The sequence below is a fragment of the Telmatherina bonti genome, assembly GCF_933228915.1.
Source record: "Telmatherina bonti genome assembly, chromosome: 5".
NCBI classification, from domain to species: Eukaryota; Metazoa; Chordata; class Actinopteri; order Atheriniformes; family Telmatherinidae; genus Telmatherina; species Telmatherina bonti.
In genome coordinates, this window is record NC_136623.1 from 19,274,070 (window position 1) to 19,292,942 (window position 18,873).

The following is an 18,873-nucleotide window of genomic DNA, read 5'->3' on the forward strand; positions in this document are numbered from 1 at the left end:
GTGCAGTGACAGGGAGAGACAGAGGATGGGATGGAGGGGTTTACACACTTCGGGGAGGGGGGAAGACATGGGATATGGGCAGAGAGTGATGAGGATTATAAAGTTTAAATACTGAAACACAGAGTAAGCACACTAGGAAGGGAAAAATGGACCAAAAAAGATAAAGATAAAGTCATGGTAACAAAACATGCAGATGACGGAAATATTTTTTTAAAAAACCGAAAGAAAACTGAAGAAAAGCAGGAATTCCTCACAGTTTGTGCATGTTAACGCAGAATTATAATTACAGTGAGAGGGAAATGTGGATGATGATGGAGGATTAGGATGAAGTAAACTGGGATTATCCAACACATGACAGGTGATGGAGATTCTACTCCAAACTGAGGAGGGAAGTGCAGCTCACACTGTATGGGCGGGTGGAGATAGCTGTGAAGGTGGAGATGGGAAGAATAAAGGTGAGAGAATCGGTGCAGCAAAGCATGAAGTGTGACAAAAGATGTGAAATGTTAGTTGGAGTTGAAAAGAATGCCACTGTGGATGATGGCCTGCTAGAGCCAGAGTGAGAACATTAAAGAGGAAAAAAAATACAAAAAACAATAACAGCAGGGCGCTGCCTGTTGGCACTGTTTGTTTGGACCTTTTACACTTTGTCCCATGAAAAAAAAAACAGACAATACTAATAACCATATCATATAAAATGCATTTTGACATACAGCTTAATGAAGAAATAATTGTAATAAAAAACAATATTTTCAGTGAGTTTGCTTTGTGTTTACTGTTGCAGGTAAAGTTTGAATTATGCCAAAAGAGAAAAGGGATGTAGATGCTTGAACAAAGATCTGAAAGTCTGCTGTATGTATTCCTCTGATTGCAATGGCTACATAAAATGTAATCTGCATTTCAGCTTTATGCAAGAGGTATGAAAAATATGCTACTTCGAGATTAAACTGAAGCTCTTTCTGTAAAATATGACATTTGTGATTGTCCATCATGACAGTTTTGGGTTATTTAGCTTGCTTTGTGTTAAAAGTGCAGTACAGGGGCTGAGCTTTTAAATAAACTCATGGAGTTCAACGGTATGAATTATTTTAAGGGAAGGATAAATATTAATTTATCAATCCCGTCATAAAATTGTTTCACTACTTGGTGAGCTAAAGAGTGAATGAGAAAAATTGACTGCTGTAACACAAAAGCAACAAATCAATAAAGTAAGTCGTTACTGCCTGATTGATTCACAGCAGTTTAATTCTAAGCAACAATGCTCTGTACAACCCAGCAGGAAAGTGCAACATGGCCAGATTTTGTGCAGATGCAGCAGAAGTGCAGACTTTATTTTGTTTCCTGTGGTTTCACCTTTTCTTAGTTTATGTCGATGATTGCACTGAAGTTCGGCCCACCTGTCAGACGCACAGGACCGCAGCTTGGATAAAGACAGCATAGTGAAGAGACCTTTCTACGCATTGAAAAAAAAAGGTTCCTGGGACAAAAACTTGGTTTTTTTTTTCAATCAAAAACGCAGTTTCAACGAGTCCTTTGCTTATCTTTGTGTTCAGGTTCATAGAGATGGGCCTGTTTCAAAACATGCAGCAAAAAGTGCAGCAGCCAATAAAAAGGTGAAGATTTGTTTAATTTATTTAGCTTTTGAAGACCACAGCCCCGTGTGGTTCAACAAGCAACGAACATTAAAAAAAAAAATCTGGCTGAATATAAGTTTTGTGTTTTTTTTCCTTCAAATCTAACTAGCAGCCTGCCTTCCATGATAAATGGCCATTTAACATGCTCTATCTGTGTTTTGATTTTTTGGTTTTAAAACCTCATGACAGGATCTTTATATTATGCAATCTGAATTTCCTGTTTTTAAACTTAAATATCTCTTCTACATCTGTAATATTTGTGGACAATGTGTCTTAATGCCTCAGAGAACCAAACTGATTTTAAGTTGACAATGAAAAATAACATCTATTTTCTAAATTGGCTTGAGGAAGGTTTGACAATTGTCAAATACTTTCAGACATTGGTAAGTAAGAATTGCATGGCATACCCATAACAGAAATAATGTACTGTAAAACTAAAGAGGACATCATGGACAAATGGTCATTTCGAAGAATAGTTGCATAGAGCCTAGCGTTGGCATACAAACCCAGTTTTGAGGTTCAGAATGGCATCCTCCACTCCTCTCTGGTTGTATTTGCCCATGTACTGGTGCATGTCAGGATAGTTGGAGCGGATGTTTTTTTCCGTGCTCCCGTTGGGCACAGTCCCAAACTTCAGAGGTGGGTACTGCTCCTCTGGATGTTGAAACTATCAGAGCAAAGGAAGGCAAAGAAGGGAGAAAGAAGGGCCATGAGACGCCAGGCAGTGCACCAATCTGTCTGACCTATTTCTGTCCACTTTCCAGACTAACTTACAACACCCCATGCACAGTCAAATATGAAAAGAGAGCAGTCTGTGGACTTAAAGTACTATTCAGGACTGTCTCTTAAGAATCCAAGAACTGGTAATTGAGTTATGTTAAATGAGATTCCATTCATTTTTTAAATTCCCACGCTTTAATCAATTTAACATTCAAATGCACGGGATTTGGCTCACTCTAAGACTTTAATTCTCTTTCTGCTTTCCACACTTAATCAGTATTCAAGCAACAAAGTACCTTCTTGTCCGAGAGGCCTGACACTGTGTCAATGTACTCCTCCTGGATCATGAAAGCAGCCAGGTTAGCAGTGTAGGAGGCCAGAAAGATGACAGCGAAGAAGGCCCAGATCAGCACCATGATCTTGCTTGTAGTTCCTCTTGGGTTCTCCACTGGCACAGAATTATTAAAGACAATGGCCCACAAAAGCCAGACAGACTTTCCAATAGTGAAAGTAGATCCTCCAGCCTCTGCTCCGGGTGATAAAGGGGGAAAAAAAGTGAGAAATAAGAAGTGTAATGAGAAGCGGTGACATCTTTTTGTAAAAAGCAACACAGTCAGTAGAAGGCACAATGGTGCATTCACTAGGACGTGAATGCAGATGAAGCAGCTAATTCAGATGAAATGTCCCTCAATGATCTGCCAAATAGGCTTACAGAACATGGGGGAAAAGGGCTTTTTGACACTGGACCTCATAAAGCGGTAACTATACATTTAGATGATTGCAGTCTTCCATTCAGCTGCTACATGATCTTACAAATGATTAAACCTCGCTGTGCAAGTAGCTGCTAAAAAGGACTCAAATACTCCTCCCTTTACACGATGATAGTGAAGGAGGAAGGATGAGCAGAGATGAGAGCGAAAGGGAAAATTTACAGGGGGATGATGTTGAGGTAAAATTATGTATAGCACAGGAATCATGCAGTACAGCGGTAAGTCTGGCTGCATATTGGATCATGGCACACTGAATATCACAGGGATACAAACTATGCTGCTGAATTATGAATGCCTGCTTTAATATTGAAAACACTTGGAAGCAGTTCAACATATTGTAAGTATGACTTTCTCTTTGCCACACTCGCAGTGAGGAATTCAGGGCAGCACCTTCAGTATATGCCCATCAGTTAAATGGGGCAGCCAGGCAACTGGACAGAAAGAAAATCATCTTATTTGAAACAAAAGAACATTTTTAAGACTCTTAAAAAAAGCCTTCAGACTTCTTTCTGTTTATTAAAGCCAGGTTTTCAGGAGGCAGTTTACTGTTTGTCCATTTGATCCATTAGGCAACAGTGATGGACTACACACAGACCCATTTATCAAACTAGAAAACACAGACAGCATAGGCTCATCACTCACTCTTGCCAGTCTGCAGACTGCGGTTGTAGCCCACAGGGCTGAAGAATTCAAAAATGAAGACAGTCACAGCTACCACAGTCAGGCACATGACAAACATCATCACCCACACCGCTGGACTGTAGGGTTCTGTAATTGGAAGAAAAAAATTAACAGATAAAAAGTTATTTAAAAAAAAAAAAGATTTTAGACTATGTTATTGCTTTATCATTAATAAGAAGCATTAAAACATTTGATTAAAAATTATACACTAATGAATGAGAATGCATTTTGTGTCACTGGTGCAGTAAGATTTAAGGGGTTAAACTGGTACATGTATACTAAAGCTAATGAATAGGCCTCCTATAAAATGAAAAGCGCTAGAGTGAACAGTGTCCAGAAGTCCATAAACACCCGTTCTCTTTTCTACAATCTTCTCAGTGCAGTCTACAAGCCAATAACACTGTTTTCCCACTGGGCCTTGAGTCTGCTGACTGAGTGAAAGAAGAAGTTAAGAAGACATGAGCTGCTGAGAAAAAAAGAAACAGCTAATCTTGATGTAAAGGCCGGCAACCAAAGATTGAGGCGTTTTATGCAAACTCAACACTTTTACAATTAGATTAGATTCTGTGCATCAGCATACATAAACACACTCCCATACCTAAGAAAGCTGATGGTGATACGGTGCCGTTGCTACGGGAGACCATGACACTGATCCCCGTTTCCACAAAGGGGACAGAAAAATCCACAACCTCTGACCTCTCCTCATTGATTGTCAGCGAGCCAATGGCCATATCTGCCCGCTTGTACACCACCTACAAGGGAGAAAACAGTAATAAGGAAGGAATCTAATTATAAGCAATTTATGTACCTGTTACAGATAGACAAAGCCAATGTTTTGCAGTCCACAGAGGTTTATTTCCAGGTGTGATCTTGACATTTCTGCACCTTGAACCTTTGTACATCCATGAATGTGCCAACAAGGGGGGTTGCCAATGAGTTGATGCTGTATAATTACTAGACACGTGTCCTTTGTGCATCTCTTTAGCATACAAAATGAGTTCAGGCCCATCTCCTCTATGCCACCATCGAGAAAAAAAACCTGAAAACTGCTGTGTCTGCTGATTGTATGAGTGAAATGTTAATCTACATTAGACATGGCATATCCGCTCTTCAGAGCAAATCAGCAGAAAAATGAAGCGGAGCAGAAGGCAAAGCACCCTCCTCTCAACTTTGCCAAGTCTGTGGATTACCTGATCAAAGAATGACAGGCTTTGGTGCAGCTGATCAAAAGACAGACATTAGTTTAAGAAAACAAAATTTGCTTGAGAAAATAGATTTGACAGACAGCTCTGACCTGTGGTCAAGTTATAAATGAAACATGTCATGTATGTGTGACAGATTACGTGTCTGTCAGAAAGGAAACCAAAGATTATTTATAAACGATAAGGTCTGAAGAGCACAGTGGAACTGTTTTGGAAAGCGTGACTAATGGCGTTTGGCAAGTTGACTCTGGGACGAAGATCGAAACAGAAGGGAGCTTCGATGGAGTAGAACCCACAGTATTGATCCCAGTGTATGTTTGAGTACGGTATGTACACTTGTCTGTCTTTCTTTGTTTTTCTTAACTTATTTTTACCCCAGCATTTGTGTTTTTTCTTGATCAGAGATCATGAATCATGTAACCAAGAAAATGTCGAGGACTAACTGCAACTCACCAGGGGGCGTCTGACATTGTGTGTATGTCCTTATGTGTGTTTGTGTAAGTCAGTATATGTTTCTGCAGCTAATCTCCATCAGAATATACTTGCAAAATAGAGCTTTTCTACATATTTATTTAACTTTGTTCTTCTCCCTCTAAGTATACGTCTAAATATAAGCATATGTATATGTATATGTATGTGTATGTATATGTATATGTATATGTGTATGTATATGTATATGTATATGTATATGTATGTGTTTGTCTGCACAATTGTTATGATAAATGACTGCTGTCTACTTACTGACAGTTCTCAAGTAGTAGATAAAATTTAAGTGGTCACCCATGATGTAGGACCACATGCCGATGAATGCTGTTATGCAGCTTGATCGCTGAAAATGCAACACAAAATATGCCGATGCACAACCACACATACGCAGGTATTACTGGACGGACACTGAGAATACATTGCTCACAAAGACAGGTAGGCTGAACTGCAGGCATCCACACACTAACACACAAAACCAAAGACTTGCCTCTCCAATCATGCCATTCCAAACCCCATCGATTTTCTTCCCATGCTTCCCATTGGTCACTAAGTACAGGTCATAGGTGAAGCCGACAATCTTGGCAAGTCGCTTGAGGATGTCAATGCAGAAGCCCTTGCAGCACTGCTTCAAGGGGGCCACACCCTCATGAATGGCACTGAGAAAATCACACAGTAGTACAATAACTAAACACAAATAAATCAGTTAAAATGTGTTACAAAAGATTTGAGTGTTGCATCCTGACTGGTGTGGAAAGGAAATTAGATGTATAAAGGAAAATAAACAAAGGGGTCACAGGAAAGAAATACTGTGGCCAGGTCCTTGGTGACAGGCTTGATCGACCGGTGTAGGATAGGTGCTGTCATCCCTTCTGAAGCTGATGAACCATAAAGCTCCTCTGTGGTCATATCTGATTCCAGACTCCTGAGTCATTCCGCTGATCCTCTGGAGAGCAGTCTGTTATTGATTATGGCCAAGGAGTGAAGAGACCACAGTTTTGATAGGTGACTGATGTAATTTTAGCTCGATGGCATCCTGAGAGCGTCGGAACTCCATTCACAACTCCAGTAAATGAAGTAGAGAGCCTACCACTTCTATTTCACTCAGTCTTTTCTGAATATAATTTCCTTTCAGTGTTGTGCATATAAATGAAACTTTTAATACTATAGTACAAAAATAATGATACGAACATATGTAATAAAAAAAAAAAATCATTCACAAGTTTTTCTAAGATATTTTTTCACCCAAAGCACTCAAACCTGGCATTAAGGGGTCGTCTGCAGGGGACTGAATCACGGATGCAGGTTCCAGATGCAGCATCCGCAAGCTCCACAATGACAAATGGCCTCTCTTCCAGCGTGACCACACGCAAGTGCTGGGCATCATCAGGTGGTTTAAGAAATGGTCCATAGCGTGACCAGGCTGGGTACCGAAGCCTCAGAACGCCATTCTCCCACCAGCCTACCTAGGGAAACAAACAAGACAAACATTAGAGAGGGGTGCAATAAACAATTTATACCTTTTGATTCTTTTTTATCTGATACTACTTTGTTGGAATAGATATAAGCAACATGTGATTTTTACTGTACTGTAACACAAGGCATAAAAAAAACAATCAAATTATACTGACGTCCTATTTCAATCTCTAAGATAACTACAGTACCAAAAGGTGCTCAATATATTTAAATTTAGACATTGAGAACAGAAAAAAAATGCATTTATAGCCCCACTTTAAATCACTGAATAACCCTTATTTTGAGGACCAACATAGGTCGAAACTGTTCAGTTACATTATATTTGACTGCTTGAATGACAGAAAAAAACCTTATATTTTACCTTAATGAAGAAATTCTTTTATCAAAATCTTTTAATAGTCTTAAATTTTTTGTTATAAAAAGAGTAAACAAAATAATAGACACTATTAACAACAACCAAGAAAACTTTTATTCTGTTTTTTTAATGCTCATAATAAAAAAAAAACCAAAACGTGCTTTTTAAGAGAAAAAAAAAATCATAAGATGAAACATTTCACTGCAACAACTTTGTAAACTAAACTGAAAAGAGTACAAATACAAGAGCATCTCAGACTGTATGAATAATGAAGGGTACATGCTTTTTAAAGGAAGTACCACCTGCTGGCCATCTGGTCAGTTTTGATTACGCTGTATGGACAGTGCAAAGGATTGTGTTTATGCACCCTATTATTAAACACCAATATCTAAATATTCACTGTTAAGTAGGAAGTGAGCCTTCCCAAGCAAATTTGTGTCTATGCAAAGGTTTAATAAATTTATGCATTTAAAGGGTTTGCACTAACTATTCTCATTAGCATCAAACCAGACCCTTAATGAAATGAAAATCTAAAAATCATGGGTAATGGCTCAGTAATGAAGAGTGGGTTTAACAGAAGAATTTACAGTTACTGCAGAGCAAATATCCCAATCTTTAACTTCTAGGCATTGGAACAGCCATGAGGTTAAGTTATGATCCAGTTGGACCTGCTATCATTTTGAAAATTCCTTGTGAAAAGTTCAATATACACTCTGAGATACCTTGGCACACTGAAAATTTGCATGAAGTAGTTCATAATTACAATATAGTTACCAAAGTCGGGATGAGATATTGCCCTGGTCTGTGTCCACCACTGAAAAAGAATGTTGTCTCCACGATTTCTATAATTGCATGATTGTTTTCTATCTCACTGCTTTGTTTATGTTCATTTTTAATGTCTTGGGTGCACAGGGTGCTAAAGTTTTGAGACTGAGACTCACATCCAAGAAGACCCAGTTTTCCACTAGACTTCCATGATCGGTTACAGAATTTAAAAAAAGTATATAATAAAGAGGGCTGATGCATGCTGTATATCTTTGCATGTGCATAAATATGAAGATATACACATACATATGCACACACACACACATCCGTCAAAAAAAGAAACAAATAAAACTGTGAGCACTCAGACAGGCCAGTGAAGTAAAGTTTGGCAGCTCTGCCTGTGTGTATAATGCAGACGCTGGCAGTGAGGAGGCGGCAGTGGAAACAATGACAGTGTCTCGACTGCACTTCGAACCGCAGCTTCTCAACAGACATTCAATCAAAACACTCTGAGGGAACACAGAATGAAAACAGACTGAGCCTACTGGAGACCAGGCTGCACGCTATCAGACAAATATCCAGAAAGGCGCAAACGCACACATCAGAAAAAAGAACAAGTAAAAAAGCACAAATCCAAACTCTAAAAATTACTAAAATACTTAAGTGCTTTGGCTTGGAGCTGAAAATTTAAACACTATGAGACAGTTAAAAGTATAATTCTTCAGCTGCTGAGGGTGACTTTAATAAAAATGTTCATTAAATTCTGGTAATATCATGGCACATCTTGCTCTGTGTGCTGCCCCCACAGCGGAAACAAGTCGCGCTAATGCTGGACAACCTTCAGCACTTGTCTGCAGTGTTTCAGTGAGCTAAGCTGGGTGCTCCCAGGCTCTAAGTAATGGTGCAGTCATTGTAAAGAGAACATTAAATATTCAGGGAGAGCCAACAGCGTGGATGTGCATAATAGGCAGATACAGGCGTCTTATCCTCAATGTGTGTGTGTGTATGTGTGTGCGTGTATGTGTGCAATCACATTTATGCAAGACGGGTGTAAGCATATGTGTGGAATCATACAGTATGTTCTCTTATTTGTGTGCACATATGTGAATGTCTGTGTGTGAGTTATGTGCATGTGTCTGCGTGCATGTGTGTATGCGTGTAGGCGGGTTTCACACAGAGTCGAAGGACCAGGCGCAGGAGCCTCTAATTGAAAGGGATTTGAGGGATATGGCAGGAGTCAGCAAGTTACAACACGCTGCGACTGGACTCTGGTGGGCTGTTAAAACCAGCAGGAGGCTGAGAACCACCAATGTGTGTGTTTGTGCTTGTGGGGGTGCATCGCTGTTTGTGCCTTAGCAGACTATATGATCTGAGAAGGTTGTGTGTTCTTATACATGTGTGGTGTTGAGAAGTATGGCTCTCTCCACTGACACTGACACTGACAAGGGTGAAATCCATGTGTATTAATGGGAAACCATCTTCAACAGGTGACAAGGCTTCATGGTAAGGAATTGAGAACAAATCACAGTTTTATAGAATCTGCATGACATACAAGGGCTGCTGTTGCTTGGGAGACAGTTATGCAGACAAGACACTGTGCCACACAAACTAGTGGTGAGTCTACAAGCAGCTGTGACACCTAGAAGTCTTCAAGTCTGCACTTTACTTTGTAGCAAAGACATGTGAATATAGGTAGATGGTAAGAATAAATCAGCATTTACTGATCATAACAACATAATCATAACATGATCATAAAATGATCATAAACTGGAAAAGATGGAAAAGGAAATGTGACTTTGGGGATGCAAATAATTTTAATTTGATTAATTCTATCAGCCCCTCCTATTGACAAATATATTTAAAGCCGTTTTTCCTTTATATAGAATTACTTGTCAGATTCTGTCTCATGTATGACTATATACCTCTAATATATGCTAATATGAAGCTTAATGTGGGTTAGTCAGTTTAGGGTATCCTCTACAGATGTGTAAGGATCCATGTCTGTGTAAATGTTCCTCAATGCATCATCTGAGTAAAGAAACTCTGTTCAGGGAAATAAGAAGAAACCTTTTCATGTAAGGAAATAAACCCACTTTCTTTGCTTAAGTTATTCTGTTTAGACTTTACATTATTTCTGCTTTAAATTAATTTTTTGTTCCTAACTGAGCCCTCTAGGTTTAATGCCACATCCATGCATTCACATAAGGAAGGTCCTTCCTTTTTTATCCTTTTTAAACATTTTTCTGTCAGAACAACTAGAATAAAATATTTGACTTTACAGCCAAATAAAAACATTAAAATAGCCAATTATCACATTATTGCACATTGTCATTTTGTTTTGATTAGGAATTTCATTATTCATTCATTCATTCATTCATTTTCTAAACCGCTTATTCCAATGCAGGGTCGCGGGGAAGCTGGAGCCTATCCCAGCTGGCTTTGGGCGACAGGCAGGGTACACCCTGGACAGCTCGCCAGTCCATCGCAGGGCAAATTTCATTATTCAACTATCAAATCTGATATAGAACTAACCATTTCAACGGAAACCAGATCAGGAAACCAGAATAACAGTGAAACACAACAGGAATATCAAAGTGCAGCTATCTCCTCAGCAGCCAGCTTCTGCCTCTGGCTGATTACATCCAATGTGAACTTTACATGAACACTAAACCTTGTGATCTGGCTGTCTTCGATGTCGGGTTTATGTTCTTTCTCCAGATGCCGATATAGCATGGATCTACCTTTTCTACCTCAAATAGCTAGATAAACATAAATCAGCAAAAAAAAAAATGTTCTGGGTTCTCTTGTCTGAATTTTTGGTGCTTTCACTTCCATACCAGACAAAATTACAAAGTCTTAGTAATATCTCAATATTTACAAAAGAAATTGTAAATAAAAAAGCAAAAAACATATGGTGAATTGTATTTTACAAGGATTTTCCTCTTCTGAGCATTACTGTTGCCTGACAGAATAATCCATAAACCCACTCGAGAAACTGGTATCATGTTCTTACATCTTCCCATCCACGTCCAGGTGTCCACGAGATTACATCCAAGAAGGGGTTGGCCAGGTAACCATCACTATTGAAGGAGTAATCTCGACCACCAAGAGTGATATTGCTGAAATACCTGCAGTGTTGAATAGAGGAAACAGTGAGTTACTCAGAATATCATAGAGCGCACATAAGCAAATGAACAGTTTTTTTAAAAGGAAAGAGGAGGACAGAAACAGAAATATTGATGTGAGATTTGATGCAATGGAATGCCTGCCCTGTTCTGTTTCCACTTGAAACTAAATCACAGCTGCTCTGTAGTGTCAGTCAGGACTTGTCTGTTAATCAAATCCACAGACAAATGATCAGACAGAGAATTGTCATAATCTTTGAAATCAAACAACTGCTGCTTTCTGCATAGGCATCAATCTCTATAGTGTGTCTAATAATCACACAGGACAGACTTTCAGATTGTCTCCTTATGTCATCTTGCTCGCTTCAAAACAAAATCTGAACGTTTCAGATGGAACAGCAGGTTGTAGTTGCAGATAGTGAACAGCAGGTAGCAGTGCAAAAAAATGGAAATGAGAGCGTCTTTCTCCTCTGTTCCTGGACATAGTTTATAAACAAAGACAGAGGAATCCATTAATCATTTCCCAATAATTGCCACCCTGTTGGTGCTCGGCATAATTTACAAAAATGACACAAAATAAGCTAATTAATTACATATTTGACTCAGTTTCAGTCGTCAGACTTGGAGTAGTCGCCACTATCATGCATGCACAAACATATCTGGGGTAAGAAAGACTAATGGTAAAAACGAACAAAGCTGATAAGCAGAAAGGCTTGTGCTACCTGTTAGAGTGTGTGTCTATGTGTTTGTGCAGCCTATGAGGAATATATTAAAACCATCTCATTAATATACATGAGACATGGTCCACTTGCTACAGATGCTGGGGTAATTTCGCCAACTCACTACTGCACGCACAAACACCAGTTATTTTGCATGGATCATAGCCAGCTCCAAATTCAGATATCCCCTGAATGCCAGCTCTCTGACACTGAATGCACGAACTGCATGCATTCAGCCAACTCTGCCCATGAACCAAAACTTCTTTCTAACAATACATCTTATTCTGCCTATTTTTATGTCCTCAGGTTTCACATGTACTGTTTGAAGCTCATCAGTCATCTCACTCTTGAACTCCTGGTGGAAAATGCTCTTCCTCTCCCCTCATTACCCTCCCTTTATCTCCGTCTCACCTCATCCTGCCTCGTAGTCTCTGTGTCTGGTTGGCATCCGTCATGCAGTTGGTAACAAAGTTTGGCCCACCCGTGGTTCCGTATTCCTTGCGCATTGCCACTGCCCCGTGAGTCAGCACAGACACACCCCGAGCAATCCTTCGGCGAGGTTCATCCCTCCAGCCCTGAGGCCTTACGGCAAATAAAGCCCGAGGCAGGCTCTCCATGCCTAAACCTGAGAGAGCTGGCCCCACTGCAAACCACATGTGCGATGCTCCGGCTTGACCAGCGGCCCAGGCAGCTCGGAAAACCAACTCGGCCTCCTCCTGAGAGCAGTACAGCAAACGCACCTGGAGGACAGTAGGAAGGCAGGGAGGGAACAGGGAAAGGGGGAGACACACACACACATACACTCTAGTGAGATAAGGAGGGGAAAGGGAAGACGTGGAGAAAGACAGAGGTTGGGAGAAGTAAGGGAAGAAAGACAGAGCTGGAGAAGAGGTGCACCTGAGCGGGAGGAAACAAGGGTAGATAGAAAAGACCATATCGACAAATAACAAGGATGCCGGGAGACGTAAGAGGGGAGATAGCTGCGAGGTGATGTGATAAAGTTTACGGGTATGATTTCAAGCGAGAAGCACACACACACACCAGCAGGAGTGGAGACTGTGTGACTGCATGGGATGCGGGCTAACCTGGAGGTAGAGGAGGCAATGGAGGTCAGTGCTTAATGAGCGTGGGTCTGATGAAACACGTTACAGTAATGAATAATGAAAACAGGGTGAAAGAAGAAAGAGAAAATTAAACAACTGTAAGCGGTGGAGCGCTGAAACACTGAGGGGGAGGCGGAGAAGATAGAGAAAGAGGGCGGGTAAAGACTGAGTGTGTATGAAGAGAAATTACGAGGGAAAGGTTAAACTGTGACACGTGTTTTTAAAAGCAGGGTGGAAAAGCGACCTGAAGACAACAGGAGACAAGAGGGAAAAATGAGAGGCTACAGGGAAACTAGTCAGAGATGGGAAGATAGTTGTTCCTTGGGGACTAGAAAGGAGGGTGGGGGTGAGGGGAGTAGTAGGATGGCATATTTTTGTAAAATCAGGTTCTTGAGAAATAATTATGAAGTAAGAGACGGAATGGGCTGCACAGTGGCATGATGGTGAGCACTGTGGCCTCACAGCGAGAAGGTTGCTGGTTCAATCCTCGCTGGGGCGGGGTTTGGACAGCAGTTTTCTGTGTGGAGTTTGCATGTTTTCCCTGTGTATGGGTCGGTTCTCTCCGGGTTCTCTGGCTTCCTCCCACCGTCCGAAGACATGCATGTTAGGTTGATTGGTTACTCTAAATTGCCCATAGGAATGAGTGTAAGCGTGAGTGGTTGTCTGTCTCTGTGTGACCCTGTGATGGACTGGCGAGCTGTCCAGGGTGTACCCTGCCTTTTGCCCAAAGACTGCTGGGATCGGTTCCAGCTTCCCCACGACCCTTCATCAGACTAAGCTATTAGGATAATGAATGAACGAGGTGGGATGATTGAGTTGGGCTGAAGGAAAAAAAGGAAAATGTTGAAAGAAAGCATAGAAAGAACGCAATGACACTGGATAAACTTTATACTGTGGAAAGTGTGAAGGCAGGAAAAGTTTTAAAACCTCCTGTAGTCAGTTTAGAGATCCCAGAGAAATAGAAAAAGAAGGCATGGGATGATGAGCAGAAGACGGAGCTGAGAAGAAAGGTGGAAAAAGACAGATGCTAAATGCAGACAAATGGCAATTTTAAGAAAAAATGAAGCACTTAGAATGGAAGAAGTACACAAAACCTGATGAAGTGAGAGAAACAGAGCAAGGGGAATTGAAGGACTCAAGAGAAGAAAAAACTCTTTCATGCAATAGAAGGAGGGGGGGGGGGGGTCAGGGATACAGACCGAAAGCACATTTTGAGAATTGTGCCTTCATTGAATTTTCAACTGTAATGGCTTGGCAAAACAATCCTGCCAGTATGCCAATAAACCTCCAGTGAATTAGGCAGGAGCTGAGAGTGACAGAGTGGGAGGAGAAAGGAGGGAGAAAGACGGTTATAGACAGAGAGGAGGAGCCTGAAGTGAGGAGGGAAGGAGAGAATCATTATAAACAGACACACACAGTATCTAAAGATGGGAAATGGAGAAAGAGAAGAACACACAACACAGAGAGAAAGAGCAGAGGAAATACTGACAAGGCAGAAGCTGGAAGAGAAATGGAACAAGAGATAGACAATGAGAGAGTTGAGTAGTAATTGAGCTACAGATTTGCATCAGGTCATCTACAACGTGGAAGACATCGCCATAAATGTAGCACAGAGAAAGAGCTTGAGATACAAACATACATGGCTTTACTAAATGATCACAAGCATTTATTAGCCCTGCATTAGAGGAAAAAGCTAAAGGAAGGGTAATGGAAAAGCAAGAAGGTTGTAAAGTAAGCCAGTCCATGTTACCCACTGCAACCAGTATGTTTATATTAACAGGAATACTAGCAGAAAGAAGCCCAAGGAATCAAATATACATGCACACATTTTGAGACGCAAGCACATATGCAGAGAGCTGCAGTGGCCATGCTGGGACATTAGCATTTACATTGAGACCCAGACTGAACCGAGCCGACAGAGAGCAGAGCCGGTGGCCAGGAAGACATGTGGATCACACAGAGTGGACGGACAGGCGGGAGGATGGAACGATAACCATACAGAGATGGAGGTGTGAAGCAAGACAGCAGAGGAGGTTGAGCTTGTCTCCAGGCAAACAAATGCAGTAGGGCAGGCAAGGGAAGGGGGGGAGAGTCGGCAAAAGAATGAAGTCATGAGAGAAAAACTGAACAGGAGAATCATGGGGGTCAAAGAGGAAGTTGATTGGGTAAATACATTGATTGATAAGACAGTAGGAAGGAAATATGTTGATAGTGAACGCTAGAGTGCAGCAGCAGGAATAAAAGGATGAAAGAAGTTAGGATGGAGATAAACGAGCAAACGTACTGTCTGAAGAAATGAAAGAAATCGGGTCCAAGCCAAAACCACGATTTGCTCTGGTTCAAATTTATCAACGTTAGCTTGACATATAAAGATGACTTTAAATTCAGTTTTCTAAACTATGTAAACTAAGAGTAGAAAATGAACAAATTTATGTTTAATTTGATTTTCTAGAGGTGAGATACTGAGCTCCAACTTTTAAATGAAATTATAAATTAAGATATGCTGATGTTCAGCTCAAAGAAATCATCCAAAGATTATTTGCCAAATACTGTCCTCTAACCAGCAGTTGTCCACGAGTGGATTATTCATCACAAACTCAATCTGTGCACCCAGAAGAAAAGAAAATAGTCTTGATGACAGCTTTGCATCACAACAACTTGTGATCAGCTTGACATCCTGAAACACTACTGCTACTAGTAGGCTAGTTATTTCTGATAAAATCTTAAAAATGAGTTTTGCTGTAAAACCTTCACTGCTTGGACCTCTATAAAGTCTGTCTCCTTATCTCATATATATACCTTTGTTTGATAGAGATGATGCAGTCACAAAAGGTTCATGCACTAGGCAGACCAACACATCATCAGAGGAAACAGCTAGCATGACAGGTTAACGCCGTCACATAAATAGCTGATGTTTTTCTAACTTTAAAGCTTCCAATTTGTTAGTTCCTTCACACACATTTCCCAACAGCCAGTCAGCAAATTAGACTGACTCGTGGTTTTTGTTGTACTGTCGAACTCTTAAAGCCCCAGCAGATGGGAATAGAAGAAACAGAGGGATAGAGGAGAGAGGGGAGAGAGAGAGATGGAGGGACAAAGGGAGAGACGAAGAAGGAAGGAAAAAGCTGGGAAACCACCTGTTAGAAAGGGGGCCCCCACTGGTAGTTGCAGCACTTCCTCCCATTTCCTCCCTCTTTCCCCCCTCTCTCCCCCCTGTCTCACCTGCGCCTCGTTCTCCTTCAGCAGCCTGCGCGTTCGTGCCCCCCCAGGGTCGTCGGTCACGTTCAGGATCACCACGCTCTTCTTCTCCCAGCCGATGAACGAGCCGTCCGTCAGACCCTCTACCACAGACAGGAAATCCTGGTAGCCATGGTGACGCGTAGACACCACAGAGAAGGCAGTCCAGTCATATTCCTCAAGCACCTCAAAGATGACCTCTAATTGGAGCGCAGTGGAGGAGCTGAACTGGAGAAAGATGGAACCTGTTTCCTGATTTAGGGAGAAGAGCAGCAGATGTAGTTAAAGCTCTCACTACAAAATTCATTCTTTGAGTCTTAACTCAAGCAATAACATCATGAGAAATTGAAAACCCTCTCACTGCAGAAAACTACAGTGCTCTGAAATGCTTCATGTTAATGCACAACATAAAGGCATCATGGGGTTTGAAGTTTTTATGGAGCAGCAGCATTCATTCAGCCGTAGGGTTAAAACAGCCCGGACTGTTGAGTTAATTCTCCTATGACGCTCAGATGAGAATGTTTCTACAAAGAGTGTTAAGAGCCGGGGGGGAGGAGGGCGTACGGACTAGGCTGGGGCACATCTTCAGAAGAAGTTTATCAGCAAGTGCGACAGTTCAATTCCTCAAGAGTAAATGTTCAGAGCAGTTCTTTTTTATGCACAAATATATAGCTTTTGTTCCATTTTTTCATCATTTGGTGATTAAATGTAGCACTAGCTTTCTTTTGATTACAATGCAATTGCATCAGACAAAAATGTACAGTGCATGCACACAATTCTGACCAAACGTGCACACCCATGTTTGCTCATTGCTTCCCTACCAGAAACATCAGAAGTAGAGTGTGGACCCCAGTTGGTGCCATTTACAGATCAAACAGCGCAGTTTCTGCAGATCAGTGACACTGACCTTCAGCTTACCCTCCATCCCACTTGTACTTTCCCACAGCTTTTTTTTTTCACACACAGGATGCACTGCATGGTGACTTTGTCAGTTATAATGACAACAGAAGCAGCTTTCCATCCATACTCCATTTATAATACAGTCAGTCCACACTGCTTCAGGACATAGCATGCACCTAATTAACATTGCCCCACTTCTCCTATTTGGAGCTTCATCATCACATGTTTGGAAGGTTTGCCTACTAATCATCCTTACTTAATCTCTCTCTTTCTATCTCTCTCTCTCTCACACACACACACAAGAAAATATGAAAACACTTCCTGTTCACTCTGCCACCCCAGACCCAACTTCCCTCCTCCTACCTGTGGCATCCTCCCCAGCCCTGCTCCCCCTCCTACAGCCACTATGGGCAGTCCTGTTTGTGCAGAGACAAACTCCAGCATGGGGGCCAAAGGGCCCCAGGCTGTGCGAGGGGGCCTTTCCTCTTCGTAAACCAAACCCTGCAGGGGCCGCGCCGCCAGCAGCTCACACAGCTGGGACAGCACCGTTTTAGGGCTACTGTCATTCACCTGGGGGTTGAAGGGAGGGAAGAAAGAAAACCATAGTTGACCAACTAGGAGGCTTGATATAATTTAAGTCAGATGGAAAGCGTCTGTATTAACTGATAGCTCAAACTAACAATGCCAGCTGTGGAATCAGAGCAGATTCTGCTCATTCAGCGTGGCCTTCACACAGCAGCAAAGAGCTGCAAATTCAGTTCAGTGAGGACAAATGATGGACTGCTACTGGCTGTCTTCAGGTAAGGCTGAATTAACACTATGTAGAGGACACAGTGTCTAACCTGTAGCCAGATGACGTTAGCAGAGCCCCACTGGGTGACCACGCTCTCCCCCAGGGAGCCGTATACCCGTCCAAAGCCGGGGTAGAGCACCCTTCCCCCAGGCCCTGCCACCGCCGCCTCTGCTTGCACTGTAGCTCCAGCATGGATCACAGCGATGTTGAAGTTCATCATAGCCCCAGCATCACGCTCCCGTGGGCTCGGCCGGAGCAGGAGGTGGGGGGACGCGTCCACCAGACCTGCCCATTCTGCCAGGACCAATAGGAGAGAGAGAGTAGGTATGGCGACCATGGCAACCTGCCGAGGGGGGAGGCAGATATATATCGCACTAAGAGAGGGTGCCTGAAAGAAAGAGAGACAGCAAGAAGAAGAAAAAGAAGATGAAGAAGGACAGAAGAAGAAGAGATTAACTTAAATTCTTTTTTTTTTTACATGTCCAGCACAGCAAAACAAAAGAGGATAAAAGCGAACTGAGGAATGAGGCAGCAAGAAAGACACAAAGAGGAAAAAATTGAATCCAGGCCAGACAACATGAGATAATAAAAGTTAGCTCTGGCTAAAAACTGACAGGAAACACAGGATGCAGAGGGAAAAAGCAATGGATGGATGGGAAGAAAAACAAGACGGAGAGAAGATTAAATGCATGTTATTTATGCTACAGGCTGAGAAGGAACACCATGAGGAAAATAGAAACAGTCTGTTAGAGGAAAAGAGGAGTGGAGGGGAAGGGGGGGGGGGGGGTAATACCACACATACAAAGATGGGGGCGGAAGTAGTTATTGTAAGCTGCATAAATGATAACAACAATTAAGACTACCTTAAACACACTTTCCCTCACACAGCTGCATCCCAGCACAGACACAA

General features: G+C 41.7%; 1 protein-coding gene across 1 annotated transcript in view; it reads right to left on the reverse strand.

Moving 5' to 3' along the window:
- grin2db (glutamate receptor, ionotropic, N-methyl D-aspartate 2D, b) overlaps positions 1-18,300 on the reverse strand; it is a gene marked incomplete at both ends in the record, with an annotated part of 28,273 nt that extends 9,973 nt beyond the window's left edge. Inside the window, 11 exons of the mRNA XM_079240255.1 lie at positions 2,141-2,301; positions 2,651-2,880; positions 3,767-3,892; positions 4,404-4,557; positions 5,981-6,149; positions 6,751-6,956; positions 11,100-11,214; positions 12,342-12,670; positions 16,256-16,522; positions 17,534-17,740; positions 18,013-18,300. Of these exons, the coding sequence (XP_079096381.1) occupies positions 2,141-2,301; positions 2,651-2,880; positions 3,767-3,892; positions 4,404-4,557; positions 5,981-6,149; positions 6,751-6,956; positions 11,100-11,214; positions 12,342-12,670; positions 16,256-16,522; positions 17,534-17,740; positions 18,013-18,300 (2,252 nt within the window). The remainder of the gene's footprint in view (positions 1-2,140; positions 2,302-2,650; positions 2,881-3,766; positions 3,893-4,403; positions 4,558-5,980; positions 6,150-6,750; positions 6,957-11,099; positions 11,215-12,341; positions 12,671-16,255; positions 16,523-17,533; positions 17,741-18,012) is intronic.
- Positions 18,301-18,873: the final 573 nt, after the last annotated feature.